This window comes from Setaria italica, chromosome V (genome assembly GCF_000263155.2).
Source record: "Setaria italica strain Yugu1 chromosome V, Setaria_italica_v2.0, whole genome shotgun sequence".
NCBI classification, from domain to species: domain Eukaryota; kingdom Viridiplantae; phylum Streptophyta; class Magnoliopsida; order Poales; family Poaceae; genus Setaria; species Setaria italica.
In genome coordinates, this window is record NC_028454.1 from 1,799,908 (window position 1) to 1,817,261 (window position 17,354).

Genomic DNA, 17,354 nt, shown 5'->3' on the forward strand with positions numbered 1-17,354 from the left:
CAAATATCAGAGGTTAGACACACACAATTAACACCAGCAGATTTCACAATCTCAACAAGCTTAGCCTTGCAATCATTGAAGTATTTTAGAAGGTCTCTAGTGGTGGTTTGCCTAGATACTAAAACAAATTTAGGATTATGAGCAGTTCTAATGTAATCTTCAAATGCATAAGATTCACCCAAAGAGACAGGAACATCAAGCCTAGCAAGCAGTCTAACAAGTTGAGTACGGGCAACTATAGGACAGTACTCCCAATTACGAATACTACCATCAGGATTAAAAGAGATTTGTGACTGAGACATGTGAGTTTTCTCACGCCTTCTAGGGCATCTATCCCTATGGCGGGTGAGGTGACCAGTGCCACCACTAGAGCGCCCAGAGTACTCTTTAGAGCAATGGATGCATTTAGCTCCATACCTTACCTTCTTACCGTTCACCATTTTGAATATCTTCTTGAAATCAAGCCACACGGCCGAGGTAGAGGGGCGTGAGCGCTTACCGTTGTTCTCTTCCCCGTCCCCGTCCACTGCTTGGTCATCGCATGGCTCAAGGATGATGGGAGGTTGAGCCACACGGCCGAAGAGCTCGGCGGCATCCTCGCGCATGTCATCCTCGTCATCATCTCCGGCCAACCCGCAAAGCCGTCTCTCTTGGTTTGACCCACCCTGAACCGTCTCGTCGTCGTCGGATCCGGCCATCGTCAGACGCCCGCGCCCCGGTTCCTCAACGGCTACACAAAAAGAAGAGTTAGGATTAGCATTTAGCCGGTTAGGGATAAGGGGTCGATTGAGCAAGGGTTAGGGTTAGGGTTAGGGTTTCCTACCTTGATAGCCGGAGCACCGGAGTCGCCGGCGACGTTGACGAAGCACAGATCCAGCGAGACCGACTACGGATCCGGCGAGTTCTAATGCGGATCCGGCGAGATCGACGCGGGGCCGAGACCTGGCGAGGCCGACACGGAGATGACGAGAAGGACGACGCGAAGCGAGAATGCGAGATCAAGAATAGCCATAGGTGATAGGAGTATACATGGCCGTGCCGTGTGCAAGTGCCGGCGGAGGCCGGAGGCCACCGGAGGGGGAGGAGAAGGGTAGAAGGGAGGGGATCCGGGGAGGGAGGCAGAGAGCGAGAGAGCCGGAGAGTCGGAGAGAGAGGAGAGCGACTGAGCGAGCGAAGAGAGAGAGAGGAGCGGCGCAAATGGGAGCTAGGGTTACCGTCGCCGCGTCGCGCGCCGTCGGCGCCGGCTTATATACGCGCCGGATCCAACGGTCGGATGGAGCGGGGGCGGCCGATCCGACGGCTGATAGCCGTTTGGCCGTGCCTTAAGCGGGCCGGCCCATTAAGCGTGCCGTGCCCGTGCCGGCACTACGGGCCGAATTGGCGGCCCAGACACGGCACTAACGCCGTGCCGGGCCTGGCACTGGCACGATGGTTCACGGGCCGGGCCGTTTTCGGGCCGTGCTTCTTCGTGTTGTGCTCGGGCCGGCCCGTAGTGTTAGTGCCAAATGGAAATCTATGAGTACAGGGAGGAAGTGGAGGCCCGGTCTTTCCCGGACGCTGTCCACACGCCGTACAAGATGTCTTCCGCGGACGCCGACGCCTTCGCGAATGTGCTGCACAAGATGGGCTTCGACGGGGCTGCGGCTGCTGCGGCGGCCGCCGCCGACAACGCGGAGAAGTTGGCTGTAGGCAGGAAGCCGCAGGAGATGAGCACCAATGGCGTCTTGAGTGCAGTAGCAGCAGTTTAACTTGCTTAGCGTAATGTGTTATGCTCTGTGGTACATGTTTCGGAAGCGGTGCAATATGGAATTTGTCTGGAAACATCCATCATCAAATAAAGTTGTTATCTTCCTTTTGTTTTGTTACTTTTGTTTACCACCAGCATAAATGCATAGCTTATACAATGCATGTTTGACAACCACCAAGTTCAGGGTGTGGTTGAAACTGAATGTAGCCTCTAGAAGTTGGGGTGCCGTCCCGTATGATTTGCGTAAACCTTTTCTTGACTTTTTCTATGCACCTTTGATTCATCCTGCTTACCATATCAAAGCTGTTGTGAACAACGTCACGGTCACTAATACAATACTTTTTTGACAACTAAAATACTTTGAAGGTAGTACACTGTTATTGTATCAGTATGGAACAACCTTTAAAGTTCAGTTGAAATGAAATATTTCGCAAGATAGTGATGATCAAATTTGAAGTGTGTTGACTGGACGTGTAACTCAAACACAGCACCCGTCGACCAAGGAGCATGTGACACGGCATCATTAGCGGACATAATCTGAAGATGAGGATGAGAGCGTGAGACACAGATTCCGGCTTGCTGGCATGTAACTTGCAAGCATAGGCAATGGTGGTAGAAAAAAATGTAACTGAGATAGTTTTACGAAGGTGAACTGAGTTATTCTCTCTGGTTTTTGGTTAACTTTTTTAAAAAAATGTAAGGCAGGAGCACTGCCATGTCGGATAGAAAGTCCGAAATTACAATGGTCTGATTACATAAAAAAATTGAAAAACTCCAAACTCGAAAAGGACTTAAAACACATAAGAAATTAAAGTACATTCGGGCTTCCACAAGCCTGACGCCGCATCTCCATCTCCTCTGTAATGAAGTTCTTGACTTGCAGCGGTGTAGTCTGCACACCTTCGAAAATCCTCCGATTCCGTTCTTTCCAAAGATTCCATGCCGTGTGCATCAAAATAGCAGCTATTAATCGTCTCTGTTGCTTTGGCAATGTTGAACGTGTACATGACTGTTGTAACGTGCTCCTTTAGAATAGCTTCAGATCCTGATTCGATTGACTGAGTATGTGTCTGGCCGAGAGCCTCTTGTACATGTATTTAACTCAATCCAGAGTTTGCATTCTCTCGTTCTACAGGCAAGTTCCTGAGGGAAGTTCTCCACCATTCCTCAATGCTACAATCAGGGGCAGGTGTCCGTATCATGTTGTTAGACCAGGTTCTGATCAGATTCCAAACTTGCATCGCAAAGGGACAGTGTAAGCATATGTGTTCAGCTGTTTCCTGTTGGTCATTGCACAAAACACAAATGGGGTTGCAAGGCCAATTTCGCGCAGCCAGTTTATCACATCTTGCTCAGATGTGACTAGTTCCCAGAGTTGAACAAATTCTGCCATTTCAGTTGCGGTGCTCATTCTCCACAGCCCTCTCGTCCAGCTATGGTTGATCACCTCTTCATAAACTCTTCCGTGCTGGTTGGTCAACTTGATCATCCAAAAGTAAACAAATCTTGAATGTGTTCCTGTGAAACTGTGTTTCCAGTAGTCTGGAGCTGGCCTAGTCTTCATTTTCCCGATCTGAATGTGTTGCGATTGGAAAGCGGCCGATATGGCAGGGTAAAATGGACGGCGCGAAAGGAATCTCTAAGCGTGGGCTGTGTGGCCTAGTCTTCCATGGCTGGCTCAGCTCGCGTTTGGGTAAACGGGCATCGCGGTACGGTAGAGCTGCCTGTGCCTCCGGCCTCCGTCCAATCCAACCATGTTATCTCCAGGCAGGACCTGGCCTGGCGGCTACGCTACGTACTGTGTATCCTCTTGCTTTTAGTCTGGAATCCGATTATCCGAATTGCTAACGTTTTTTCCTAGGCAGCAAGTGTGAACCAAACAATCCACTCTTCCAGTTGCCTGGGCAGGCAAAATCGAACATATTCACAGGCAGCATCTTTGCTCAGGCAAATGAACCAAACATGCCCTAAGAGCATGCAGGTTTTGCCCCTGCCTGAACGCAACGCCTCCATCCACTGGTACGTATTCAAGGGGTCGTTGGCTTGGCTAGCTGGTAATGTTGTTGCAGTGGGCATGGCGTGACTCGAGCCACGTTACTGTACTGGGTGGTCAAGGATACGATCGAGCTAGGACGCCATTTCTCGTCAACCAAACCTTTTTCGCAGGCAGAGAGGCAGGGAATCGGGTGGGCAAAGCTGTACAGTGCCAGTGCAGTCCTGCATGCAGCTCCCTGTACTGTACGTGCTGGACGGCATGCATGCTGCGTCCTAACTCACTGCAGCTAGCGCAAGCCGTATCTGGACAGTGCGATATGCTTGACGATGGCCTCTCGCGCAAGCCGTACCTGGACAGGCCACCGCGGGATCTGTACGCAGAGCTCTGCGAGCTGGCTGCTGTCGAGGTGCCCTGTCCATGCCGGATGAAGCGACAGGAGCTCAAGCAAGCGCGCCTTCTCCAGGATGCATGCTAGAAGGTAGCTTAGCCTTGGCATGACGTGCGCCAAGTGTGCCGGCTCAAAGACTGGGCCTTCAGCTACAGAAGACGAGAGATCTAAGCTCGCAGCTGTTACATACGGGGCTGCCGCCCTTGCCCCGCAAGGCTCATTGCCAGGTGAGCCGGGCCGACAAACTGTAGCGACGCGACGCCCGTGGCGCCCGACATCGTCCCCATCGAGCGGCACCACTCCACACCTGAGCTGCTTCAGGCTAGCTGGCAGGTTCACGCCCGCCATCTCGTTGCAATGGTCTAGCTGGAGGCTCTGCAGCTTGTGGCAGGAGGAGAGGAATCCCTCTAGGTCCTCGCCTGTGATGGCCACCCATCTGAGGACGAGGGCCGTCAGGTTTGTCAGCGCCGGCGACCGGCTGATGGGCCGCAGGGATGCCACCTCATCGCAGTGCGCCAGCTCAAGGCTCTGCAGCTTGTGGCAGCAGGACAGGAGGCGCGCCAGGTCCTCGCCCGTGATGCGCACCAAGCTGAGAACGAGGCTCCTCAGGTTGGTCAGCGCCGGCGCCGCGCCGCCGAGCCGCACGGATGCCAACCTCAGATACAGGTGCTCCAGCGCCGGTGCGCCGGCGGCGGACAGCAGGGCCGAGCAGGGGAAGTCGATCCAGAGCCTGTCGTGGCTGCTGATGTGGCGCCCCGGCTCACGGGGAGGGAAGAGGTCGAGCTTGAGGCGCCGAGTGGTGGTCGACGAGAGGGCGAAGCGCACCCAGCGGTCGAGGCAGAGGGCGTGCCGCTCCTGCAGGTGCCCGAACTCGATGGCGAGCGACTCCAAGGCCGTGTCGCTGCGGTGCCGCGTGATGGTCGCCTCGACGATGCGGACCAACTCGCTCGCGGCCGCACCTTCTCTCGCTGCTTGTGCATGTCGTCGCGGCGGTGACGGTGATCTATGTCGTCGTCGTCGTCGTCGTTGTCTGATGAGCAGTAGTAGAAGCGATGGAGACGGAGCGTCTCCACGTTGAAAGTCAAATGGGGATACCTCTTCCAAGCGCGCATCAAGGTGGAGCACGACGCAGACGCTCGAGCCGCGTCCACCATGGACAAGCGTGAGAATACATGGCAAACAACGTCCCTGTCACCAAGGGGAGGACATGTTTAAGAAAAATCAGTCAATCTACACGTCATACCTCCGGAAGATGGTTCATCTCGATCATTAATTTTTTTTTTGGCTTTGTAATAATCTGCGTGCAGCGGATTCAGGGTTCCGCCGGTAGAGATGAGAGACTTTGAGTGTGATTGCTTGATGAACAGCAACAGGGTTAACGGAATTGAAGCAAAGAATGATCGACTTGGGCTGCAGATTATTACATAAAGCAGCTAGCTAGTTGTAATCGATCTGGTAGTCCGATTTCCTTTGGTACACGTGGCGAGTAGCATGGATAAGAAGAAATACCGTGTATCACATCGCACGCCAACCATGAGGTCCCTTCCCTATACATGGCGACTCCAACTCGTACTTTTTTTAACCGAGTTTTTATTTCACATATATATATATATGTATATATGTATATATATATATATATATATTAAGGATTATACTCGAGGAAAATAAATTCCACCCGAACAAAAAGCTTGTTGTTCGAGTGTGGACAGCCCGTTTGTTGGTTCTTGTTGATTAGAACAGAGACAATATGGATCCATCATTTGTTAACCAGAAATGCCTCCAAAGAAAGACCCGTTGCCACCAAAAAATCATCTTACATGATTTCTGACGTTGGAGATTCGTGCGGACCGTCCGATCCTTTCTTTCTTCCCACACTGCCCACACTGCTGCTGGCTCTTGAGCGCCGCCGCCACCATTCCTCCACTACCCCGCCGCTCTCCGTGCTGCTGTTCCTCCACTGTGTGGCTCTCCTTCTCCTTTTGCAACGCGCCACCACTCCACATGCCGGTGCTCCGCCGTCGCCGCCGACGCCCACACGCCACTGTTCCTTTGATTCCGCCGACACCCGCACGCCCGCTGCTCCACCACCGCCGCTTATCCTTTGCGCATCGTCGCCAACACCATGGGACGCTCCTCCTGCGCGCATCGCCGCGGATGCCTGCGCCGCAGCTCTTCTTACGTGCATCGTTGCTGCTGCTCGTGTTGCCGACGCCCCCGTGCCGCTGCTCGTGCTGCCGACACCCCCGTGCCACTGCTACTCTGCCGATGCCCGCATGTCGCAGTTCCTCCAACACCGATCCTCCTGCGCGCACCGTCGCATGGCTCCTTCGCCACCATCGACGCCCACGAAGTCGCTCCTCATGTGCGCATCACCGCCGTTGCTCGTGCCCTTGACGCCGAAGAACTAGAAGCTATCCAGAAAATTAGTGAGGGATATGGGTACCCATGGGTCCCCACCGACGAAGATACCGGCGGGTCCCCACCGACCGCCCGACCAGAACGTGCAGGCTAAGGATGTGAAGATACTTGGAGCACGGAGGTCGGACGATTCTAATCAACCCGGATATTGCGGGATACTTGTTGTAATCCGACTCATATTGCTTTCCATGTAACAACCGACTAGATTAGATTCAAACCAACTTGTAACCCTAGGTCATCAGCCTATATAAGGTGGCCAAGAACGCCTCCCGAGGGCATCTCAATTCTCACACCAGCAATACAATCCAGCAAAACACAGGACGTAGAGTATTACTCTCCGGATGCCCGAACCTATCTAGACCTTCGTGCTCTCGTGATTACCTTCGAGTTCTTGGTCTCGCAATCCTCCCTGCTTACAAATCTACCACTTGGGTAAACCCCTTGTGGACTGCCGGGCAACTAAATTCGACAGTTGGCGTGCCAGGTAGGGGTAATTGTGAGATCCTCCCAACAAACTCGATGGCATCTCGCCCCAGCGTCATCTTCCCTAAGAGTATGAAGGACATCCTCGCCAGCTCGATCCAGTTTCGCTTCGGGACCATGTCGGCAAATTCCGATTCTGCCGCTTCTTTCGCCAGTTCGGCGTCCATCGGATCTGCGCCACCAGAACAAGACCTACACTCGAGGACCATCACGCCGCTTGCCCAGCAGGTCGTCAATCTCTCTCTCAGAGAGGGTCCCACACATCCTTGCTGCGACCCGTCCACCCACGCCCTCCAACCTAATCACGGGGCCAGATCGCATCAGCAACACAATTGCTGAGTGCATCGATCTCTCCGAGGTGGCACTACGCCCAACAATATCGGCACAGGGTCCTTCCCGCGCCCCCTTTGGTCCGAGGAACTCGACTACCGTGTTTTCCGCAAAATTCGCGCAGCTTTTTCAGATCCAATATGAAAAACCACCTGTACCCGCTCAGTTTCCGGACTATGGTGAGTTCCAGAACTTCCGCATCGTCCTGACTCTGAACCCTTATGGAAGCGACGGCGAGAGCAACTCCACCATGCCAGATCGTGAAGCCTTCGTGATCTCCGATGACAATCCACCCAGGGATGGCGAAACCTTTTCTTAGGAAGGAGGTCGTAACGCCAAGAACCGGGACTGTGCAATACGGCGCCAATAGGAGCAAGTCGACACCCAGCAACGCTAACAACCTACTGCCAACGTGAGAGCCGAGGTAGCAGGCGACCAACGCCGACCACCGCCCGCTGCCAACGCCAACCCACTGCACGGTGACAACGCTGATCAGGATGGTGCCCGGGGCAGATGCAGGCACCCTATGCGCGCCCGCAATCTACAAGCCAACCTCGAGACAGTCGGCCACAATATCTTCACTACACCTTAGGCTAACCTGGGGGGCTGACTACGCCGACCTAGAAAACCTTCTAGACTCGGAGCCACTCCGGCGGATCCGGGCGCGTATCCGCGTCGCCAATGCCCAAATCAAAGAGCGGGCCTACAGCTGATCAGCATACTCCCGGTCCACATCCACCTGGCACTCTCAAAGCCGATCCGCTCATAGCAGATCCGGTCACCACCGAGGCGACCACGGTACCCGCGCGGGAGGTCGGCTGGAGCCTGTTCGTGAAAAGGAGGTGGAGCAGCCTGCCAACCCACCCGCCAACGACGCCCATCAACCCAACAACCACGACAACCGCTGTGGTGGCAGGAGAGGCGATGGCGAGAACCACGGCAAACAAGGTCGGTAACGTGACCTCCGCGAGGAGTTACACGACCGCCACGACCTACGCGCCGACCTCAACAACCGCCACCATGAGTGGGAAGAGGCAGAGCTCCACCGCCGTGTTGAGTACGACTACGACTACGGCGCTCCTAGACTCGACGATAAGCTAAACCGTGACGCGGAATGGGAGGATCGCTGACGCTAAGAGGAGATGCGTCACCGTGCCAACTATGACCGCATGTACGGCACCCCTGAAGACGCTTACATCCCACCTAGACGCAACAACGTTGGACGCTCGAGGCACTGCCCGTCGTATACAACCTCGAGGACGACGACGACACGGTGATCGATGATTTCCAAAATATTGATTTAGATTTAGAAAATTGTTGAATCTATTCATTAGAAATGTTGAAATAGGTTATTAAAAATCTTGAATGTGGATTTTCAATAACCTATTTCAACATCTCTCTAATGAATAGATTTAGTGTCGATCCATATTTTAGCACACTAGATCCATATTTCAACATCTTTTTAGCACACTAGATTCATATTTTAGACAATGTTAAATTCAGTATTTTTTTATGTCGATCTAAGTTTTTTAAAAAATATTGAATCTAAAATGTTAAAATGTTGAATTAATAGTTTAATTTAAGTTTAATGGACTTTAAAGCCAAGAGCCTTGTACCCATCGCCTCCCCCCCAGCCACCATCTCTCCCGCGCCCGCGCCCGCGCCCGCGCCGCCGCTTCCCACCAAGAGACGATGCGGCGGTCCCTCATCTTCCGGCAGCTGGCGCGGCGGCTGCTGAGCAACGTGCCGGAGTCGACCGTCTACGGGGGCCCGCGCCCGCAGGAGTCCTCGGCGGCGCGGCGAGTGACGGTGACCACCCTCCGCGGGAAGCACCGCCGCGGGGAGCCCATCACCGTCGTCACCGCCTACGACTACCCCTCGGCGGTCCACGTCGACTCCGCGGGCATGGACGTCTGCCTCGTGGGGGACTCCGCCGCCATGGTCGTCCACGGCCACGACACCACGCTCCCCATCACGCTCGACCTCATGCTCGAGCACTGCCGCGCCGTCGCCCGGGGCGCGCCGCGGCCGCTGCTCGTCGGGGACCTCCCCTTTGGGTGCTACGAGTCCTCGGCCGCGCAGGTACGCGCCCCCACGTCGCACGCGTCCCCCTCATTCTTCTCCTCCAAGTTGGATTAGATATTTCGATCTGCGATGGGGATAGAAATGCAGCACTTGGCCTATTGCAGCCCTTGCTTGTACCGTAACCATGCGTTCCATTTTATTATGGGGGATATGCAATGCTTGTTGAATTCGGGTAGGAAAAAATCTTGCTTTGCAGTATAATTGTAGCTGTGTGCTTCTCTGTCCATTTGATCGGTTCCTTTCAGAAGGTCGATGGGGGCTTTCTGTTTGGACAACATCTTTTAAATGTGCCACTCAAAACTCTTTAAAAGAAAACAAAATTCGATCAGAATGTCAAATGCTATTGATGTGGATGCACAGATGCACATGCATCAGGAATATTGATAGTGTTTTCATTTTATTTTCTTTTAGGCTGTTGATTCAGCTGTAAGGCTGCTAAAAGAAGGTGGAATGGATGCAATCAAGCTCGAAGGGGGTGCACCATCGAGGATCAGTGCCGCTAAGGCTATTGTGGAGGCTGGGATTGCTGTCATGGGGCATGTTGGCCTCACACCGCAAGCTATTAGTGTGCTCGGTGGATTTAGGCCTCAAGGGAAGACAGTTGACAGTGCTGTAAAGGTTTGCTACTTCTCATTCCCCGTGTCTCCACTATAAGGTCTGCTGACTGATTGATAGGTTTCAATCCATGTCGTTCTGCTTGTGTAGGTTGTGGAGACAGCACTGGCTTTGCAGGAGGCTGGTTGCTTTTCCGTTGTATTGGAGTGTGTGCCTGCTCCAGTGGCTGCTGCTGCAACATCAGCATTGCAAATCCCAACCATTGGCATAGGGGCTGGACCATTCTGTAGTGGGCAGGTTCGTTTGTTCTATTCGCTTTAATGATATATGTCGATTCTGTTCATATTCAAGGATGTATATGCTATGAGTTATTGTTCTAGTTATTTGATAATTTTATTAGTGCATACATGAATTTCCTCAAAAAGTGCACACATGGCATGCTTGTCCTTTTGTAAAATAACCATGGTATCCTTGATCTGAATCTACAATTGAACTAACCAGGTATAGTCACTTGGTCACTTTATTCCCTATTGTTCTGATACATTTTGCACACATGTATCAAATGCCTTTGTTTACCATATACCAACACATGTGGTTACAATATCTGCAGATGCGTAGCTGTTTTGTTCACAAATCCCTGATTTTTGGTGCAGGTGTTGGTCTACCATGACTTGCTGGGGATGATGCAGCACCCACATCATGCCAAGGCAAGTGCTATTTGTAGTTGTCCCTAAGCAACGTTTCTCTATTACTCAGTATGATTTTATTAAGCTCAGTGTGTACTTCTGCTCCACTACAGGTCACACCAAAATTCTGCAAACAATTTGGTAATGTGGGCAATGTCATCAACAGGGCGTTATCAGAGTATAAGAAAGAAGTGGAAACTCGGACATTCCCTGGTCCAAGCCACACACCATATCCAATAACTCCCACGGATGTTGATGGCTTTGCAAATGCCCTACAGAAGATGGGTTTGAGTGACGCGGCAGATGCTGCAGCGGCTGCTGCTGAAAACAGTGGGACAGATGGAGGACCAAAAGAAAAATAGTTGATTTGCCGGTTGTTTTCGGCAACAAGATCTAGACTGGAGAGAATGTAAGGGCAGCCTGATAGCTTGCCTAGAATAGTTATGCCCAGTATTAGTTTGCAACCTTGCCAAATTGCAGGTGTTAACTGAAGCCGGGAACCCATTCGATGTCGTAGAAGGACAACGGGTATCCTCTGCATTTGAATAAGCATAAGCTATTTCACCTGGACAAACCTGAATGTTTTCAGGTTAGGAATTGCAGTAGAAGCTATGGAGCAATCATTTAAACTAACACATGATACTGGGATTATCTTCTGCGGTTCAAGACACTTAGCTTTGAATATTATCTGTCATGTGTCGATTTGCTGGAAACGAACAAAACAATAAAGTGCAGTGTTTGGTACATTTTACAACAATTGAGGCCCGATAGCTTGCGCTGGGACAACTTATATCCTTACCAAACTGTAAAGTTGATACTTGATATAGAGAATTTGAAGCACAAAAATGTTTGCACCCCAGAAATTCAAACTAGCTATCCACAAAGGAATACACCCTAACATGTTATTGTTATTTCAACGCCTTGTTGCATGTTTGTACATACCACATACATGAGAATATATTTTACTTTTATATTCACAAAAACATCCTTCGACAAATCATCATCTCCAAAATTCTAAATAGCATAGTAATATCCATGCTACTCCCTGGCACATTTATCTTGTACCATTCAGTGGAGGCCATAATGAAGTTGGATTGCCTCCTGAAGTCAGAACTTTGAACAATGGAATCTGTGTGCTGATATTGGATTGCCTCCTGGAGTCAGTAGTGCTGGCAATGGAACGTGCATACTGACATTGGATTGCCTCCTGAATTCAGAACTGTAGACCATGGAATGAGCGCATGATCTGCTGGCTTCGTCCAATTCGCATCACTATATCTGTAGGGCCCTGGCCTCTAAAGATCAGTATCAACATGAACTACAGACTCTGAGCATGATAGCTGCCGACAATGGAATGAGCGCATGATCTGCTGGCTTCCTCCAATTTACATCACTATATCAGTAGGGTCCTGGCCTCTAAGATCAGTATCAACATGAACTATATAGACCCTGAACATGATATGCTGGCAGGCTCCAATTTACATCACTATATCAGTAGGGCCATCTGAGATCAGTATCAACATAAACCCAGATTGGTTAGAATTTCATTATGTACAGAACACTCCTACTGTACATCAATAAGCCTCATGTAGAGCTAATCTTTGTTATCCTTGAATAGTCACCAACGTTGGCAACAAAAAGTGGGTCTTTCTCGTCGCCGAAGGTATTTTTTTCACTCGTTTGCTCTAATTCTTTTGTCAAATCTTCCATTGTCTTCTTTAAGTTGGCCTTGCTCATCTGTCCACCTTCACTCATTGAGATGCCAACCATGGTGATCTTGGGGAGAAGAGGGTTTGATTGTAAATCAGTTTTCATGTCAGCATCATATCTGGTCAGCAAAAAAAGATGACTTCAATATGCTGAAAAGCAATCATTGTACACATCCAGATAAACAAAGCAGCTAATGGATTATGATGTTAAATGATATTTTGGTTCCAAATTGTTGAGACATTTGGCATATTACCAGGTGCAATTTGATAGGAAACTCTACAAAGATTATGAAATATTCAAAACGCATAGGCTACATAGCGCATGCATTTGTGCATGAGAAAACAAAGAACCGAGAAGCTGCTAGCAGCACTAACTAAACAAACCTGCTAAATTTGCTGTCGCTTTCTTGTTCTTTAAACTTTCTGTCATGCCCTGGCCATATATTTGGAAGCAGATTGCTAAATGGAAAGTGAAATTGATTATGATCTTGGTTACTGTGACTTCTGTAGCTGTTCTCAATACTTGGATCTGAAGATTGAGATTGCTGGTCATTTTGGCAGCAGCTATCATTTGAAGCAGTAAAGCTGCTGGTAGTAGCTATGTTGGCAATCGAAACAGCAGTCCTGAAAAAAGTAAGCAGAATTTAAACATGTATGGTTCACAATGGAGAGCCAAAGGTAACATAAACAGGTAACAATCAAATAGCCAGCTTAGTGTGTATATTATAGGTACAACAATGATAATGGTTGAATTGGTTGTTTCAGTATGTCACAAGCTCCAACTCGTGACCTCTAAAAGATGAAGATTAACCATTGTTCCACCAATCAAGGCTAAAATTGTAACTGAGCTATTGACATATATATACTTTACAGGTCATCAACTGAACCTACAAGGCTTGATATTTCTGACAATTTATCTGTTGTGCTATACAAGGTGATTCCCATGCTCAGTAGCTATGTTGATCACCTACTCCTCCATGAGAAAAATTAACCGCAGAATACAAGGGAAAAGAAAATGAGCAATAGATGATACTGACAGGAGAATGTTTTTCTTATGACAAGAAACTTATTTCCCATATGCAAGATAATTTTAGGGGTAACTGGGTACGCACAATTCAGAGTGAAGAAATTAAGAAAATAAAGTATTTCATAAACCATCTAACCCAGTTCTATAAGTTTATTCTCCCTATACTACTGAAGAAACAGTTCTGTGAAAATTTGAAACAAGAGATAAGACTACAGCATGGCATTGCACCTGCACCTTTCTTCAAATGAATCAACAACATAAGGGAACCGTGGTTGTATGCCGGCAGCTTTTCTCAACCATTTATTTCCTAGAAGAACTTTATCAACAACATCAAGAAGCTGAATTTCTGCAGCTTTTGTTACAACATTTAATGGTATTCCAGCTGGGCCAATCTCATTCATCAATTCTTGCACCTAAATCAAAATAACTCATAATATGAGCCCATAAACTAGATTCAAGACATCTATCCCAAAAAAAAAAGACATCTTATGTGCATAAAATGATTATAATACCTCTGGGGGTTCAAGCAAGCTATCAGCACTTTCTTCAATTATTTCTGATGTTAAACTATCATCAACGATATCTCTTCTACGTTGCTTATGGCGATTTTGCATTATTGAATGGAAATGTTGATCCATTGAAGCTTCAAGAATATTGTCCAACAAGTTTTTATCAAAAAAATACGGTGTGTACCTGACATTGAGCATAAAAGTTCATATTAGGTTTGCATTGACACATTTAAGGCATCAAAATATACATCCGGTTTTCTCCTGGTAATGAATAGAATAATCTACTATACACACCATAAATAGTACAGTAAAAATTATGGACATATCAGTGGACCAGATGAGAGCATGTTAGAATCATCTTCACATTTGATAGAGACCAAGACATTGTGCAACAAGGAAATTTCAGCAATAATCTACTATACACACCATAAATAGTACAGTAAAAACTATGGACATATCAGTGGACCAGATAAGAGCATGTTAGAATCATCTTCACATTTGATGGAGACCAAGACATCGAGCAACAAGGAAATTTAAGTAAAATTGAATAAAAATACAGAAAAAATAAAAAACATAAATCTGGAAACACACAGAAAAAAGATAACTATACATCTTTGATATGCCAATTAAAAACATATATAGAGTGTTTATACTAATAATCAAGGAAGCATCAGAAAGGTTCATACCATCTAATTCCATCATTTGTTGCCACTGCAATGTTTAGGTTTTGAGCACTAAAAACAGGGACACCACCAAGTCTTTTCCTTCTGCCCCTTTGTGGAAGTGATTTCAGCAGCTTATTGGCAGCTTTTACCTAAAAGGGAAATGATATGATCTCCAATGACATGCTTAAGTTATAGGTAGATCTAAGAAATATTAGCACGAACCTGCTTTTCATTTGGAACAAACTGGAACATGTGAGGCTTTTCCTGCACATCAACAATTGTCTTTAATGTTACCAGCAGAACATGCTGAGTGTAGATCACACATAATTACATTACATAGACGAATATGACAAAATAAATAAAAAGGATCTGATCTAGATGTATGCAGCTGGTGGTTATATTTTTAAAAAGAAAAAAGATAAGATAATAATACAGTTCAACCTAATCAACTCAAACTATGAACTTAAAGAGTCAATACATGACAAGCTGAATCTGTTAGCAGCAATAAAAATGTAGCTAAGTTGCACGAAAGAAATTATACAATAAAAGTTTAGTTAACAATTCAAAGAACCAAAATCACACAGCCTTGTAGTTCTTTGCAAAAGAACATTTATTCATTTGCTGTCTAAGAGGACTATCAGCCTATCAGTGCCGTACATTGAAGGCCAAAGCAAATCTAGTGCACAGACTCCAGAGTCAACTTCAGTCTAACATCAAGAGGTATCCACATATACAGTCCCATAAACAGTAACTCTAGTTGGGTTTCATCTCTAGCCTAGCCCTTCTTGTTTAGGACTAAAAGCTTTGTTGTTGAGGTGGTGGTTGTTGTCATTGTGATCAAATCAAACACCATCATGTGGGCAAACACAACTCTGATCGTGATGGTTACTTGATACCATACAGGAGCACCATGAATTGTAAATTACCATACTATAAGAAATCCTGGACACAAAAGTTTAGCACTGACACAGCACAAACAGAACTAAAAGAAAGTCAGAGCTAACTTATCGTAAAAAAACGACAGGAAAAACTTTGTTCTTAGAAAACAACTTATAACCAACCTTGAAGTGTTCATAGGCTACATCAAGGCGACAAGCTCCCACCATGCCACTTGGCACATTTAGCCGCTTAACGTAGGATACTGGAGATGATAAACCAAATTAGCTAAAAATTATTTCCATATTCCCACTAAATAAGTTGTAGATAAATCTGTATAACCTTTTTATGAAAAAGGCATTGGTAAAAAATTATGAGTTCTTTTAGACAACATTATTATGAGTATTACTGATGCAAGTAAATGCTACTTAGCAACAAACCATTATTTCTTGATATAAGATTGCCAACCTGACACCACTATTAAGAGAAGCCTATAAATTACATTACCAAAGTGAAAGTGTTTTGACCTGCCTAGTAAGCAACCATGGACATTTCTTCTGTTGCCACATCGAGTCACAGCCTATTGCAGCATCCATCATACATGTTTCAGTGTGCCAAATGTTAGGAGGGCTTTACACTAAGGTTTGGGGGTTCAGGAAGCCTATTAAGCTAGAAATCTAGAGCTAAGAATTGGCTTCAGGAAACTTTTCTAGGTCCTGACAAAGCAGCTCCCATGGTTGAACTTGAAGGGGAAGTGAAATTGTTGGTCACTCCCATCTAAAAGCTGGATTGCTAGAATATCCTCTCTGTTTTTTTCCCCCAAAAAATGGTAGCCCTAAACCCTGATGCAAATTTTAATCCATTGCAACCTACTAGCTAACAGGGTTCGGCTGTATACAGGAAACTAAGAGCCTAAAAGCCATGTGTACTGTTTCTATGCTCTGGACAAACATTAAATAACTATCCAGATCATAATGCACAGAGCAAAACAGAGAAGCATAAGAATGTCTAACAGCACGTACCTGCATCATTCAAATCCATAAAAAACCTAAATACTGGGCCATTTTCACTCTTCTTCAACGGTGATAGAATCTTTTTGAACCATGTAGGAGTCCTGAAACAGAATAAATTTAAAAATGTAATAAAATTAGCAGGAATGACTAAAATATTAGCTCAAATATGATACAATAATATGTAAACACTCGACAGTGAGGAGTTTGTCCTCTCCAAGTAGCGAATGACATGAAAACATTTACATTTCTTCAGTCTACAGATCCATAACAGTTCGTTCAAATGAATTAATGTATAGGCACCAATCACTTTAAACTGTAAACGCGCAATTCCTCATGCATGTATGAACAATCCGCGGAAAACATCTACTGTTACACATCACTGAATCCTCATTGACCAGTGTGCTCAAACATGTTGCAGGGGCGTAGAATGGTAGCATTTCCAGTTTCCCACATTGCCTGGTTGATTCATAGATTACATCCAGAACACAACTTCTCACGATGCATATATTTAGTTATTTACCTCACACCACAGAGTCGAATTGGATTCAAATTTTCTTATGCAGTACAAATAGGCTCGACATGTAATTTTTTTTCCAGCGTGCACGCAATACAGAGCTACAGGCTAATCAATTCACAATCGGCATAATATCTGGTCTCACCGCAAACAGCATCAGAATTACGGATATGCAATCAACCGCCAACATAGAGTGGCGCCAGAGTTACACAACGGAAATCAACAGCTCGAAAGAGTTAGGTTACCTGTTTGTGAGGAAGCGCGGGAGCTCGAAGCGGGTGGTGACGGCCATGAGCCCGTTCCCAGAGGGGTCGAGCATGGTGAACACCTGCCCCACGAACGCAGTCCCCATC

At 47.3% G+C, this 17,354-nt stretch overlaps 2 protein-coding genes across 3 annotated transcripts; one reads left to right on the forward strand and one right to left on the reverse strand.

The window, feature by feature from the left end:
* The first annotated feature begins 8,997 nt into the window (after positions 1-8,997).
* On the forward strand, positions 8,998-11,375 carry LOC101755554 (3-methyl-2-oxobutanoate hydroxymethyltransferase 1, mitochondrial). The gene is made up of 5 exons (XM_004967404.3): positions 8,998-9,444; positions 9,859-10,065; positions 10,153-10,299; positions 10,656-10,709; positions 10,802-11,375. Exons 1-5 carry the CDS (start codon positions 9,055-9,057, stop codon positions 11,048-11,050), a joined length of 1,047 nt encoding a protein of 348 aa, XP_004967461.1. The 5' UTR covers positions 8,998-9,054; the 3' UTR covers positions 11,051-11,375.
* Positions 11,376-11,562: 187 nt separating this feature from the next.
* LOC101764090 lies at positions 11,563-17,345 on the reverse strand. Of its 2 annotated transcripts, none has more exons than XM_004971437.3 (9): positions 17,247-17,345; positions 16,497-16,588; positions 15,660-15,739; positions 14,821-14,862; positions 14,620-14,747; positions 13,937-14,117; positions 13,659-13,837; positions 12,782-13,021; positions 11,563-12,516 (listed from the first exon to the last, which is right to left on the reverse strand). In XM_004971437.3, the coding sequence occupies exons 1-9, from the start codon at positions 17,318-17,320 to the stop codon at positions 12,273-12,275; spliced, it is 1,260 nt and encodes a 419-aa protein (XP_004971494.2). In that variant the 5' UTR covers positions 17,321-17,345; the 3' UTR covers positions 11,563-12,272. The 2 variants fall into 2 exon arrangements, with proteins under 2 accessions (XP_004971494.2, XP_014660790.1); XM_014805304.2 differs by having other exon boundaries at positions 13,653-13,837.
* Positions 17,346-17,354: the final 9 nt, after the last annotated feature.

Bases quoted from the DNA above. Each gene is read 5' to 3' on its own strand.
- LOC101755554 (XM_004967404.3), top strand. From the start codon at position 9,055: ATGCGGCGGTCCCTCATCTTCCGGCAGCTGGCGCGGCGGCTGCTGAGC. The intron at 9,445-9,858 runs GTACGCGCCCCC...ATTTTCTTTTAG, and splicing joins ACGAGTCCTCGGCCGCGCAG to GCTGTTGATTCAGCTGTAAG. The intron at 10,300-10,655 runs GTTCGTTTGTTC...TTTTTGGTGCAG, and splicing joins GACCATTCTGTAGTGGGCAG to GTGTTGGTCTACCATGACTT.
- LOC101764090 (XM_014805304.2), bottom strand. From the start codon at position 17,320: ATGCTCGACCCCTCTGGGAACGGGCTCATGGCCGTCACCACCCGCTTC. The intron at 14,863-15,659 runs GTTGGTTATAAG...GTTGATGTGCAG, and splicing joins TAGCCTATGAACACTTCAAG to GAAAAGCCTCACATGTTCCA. The intron at 13,838-13,936 runs GTATTATAATCA...ATTTTGATTTAG, and splicing joins GCTTGCTTGAACCCCCAGAG to GTGCAAGAATTGATGAATGA.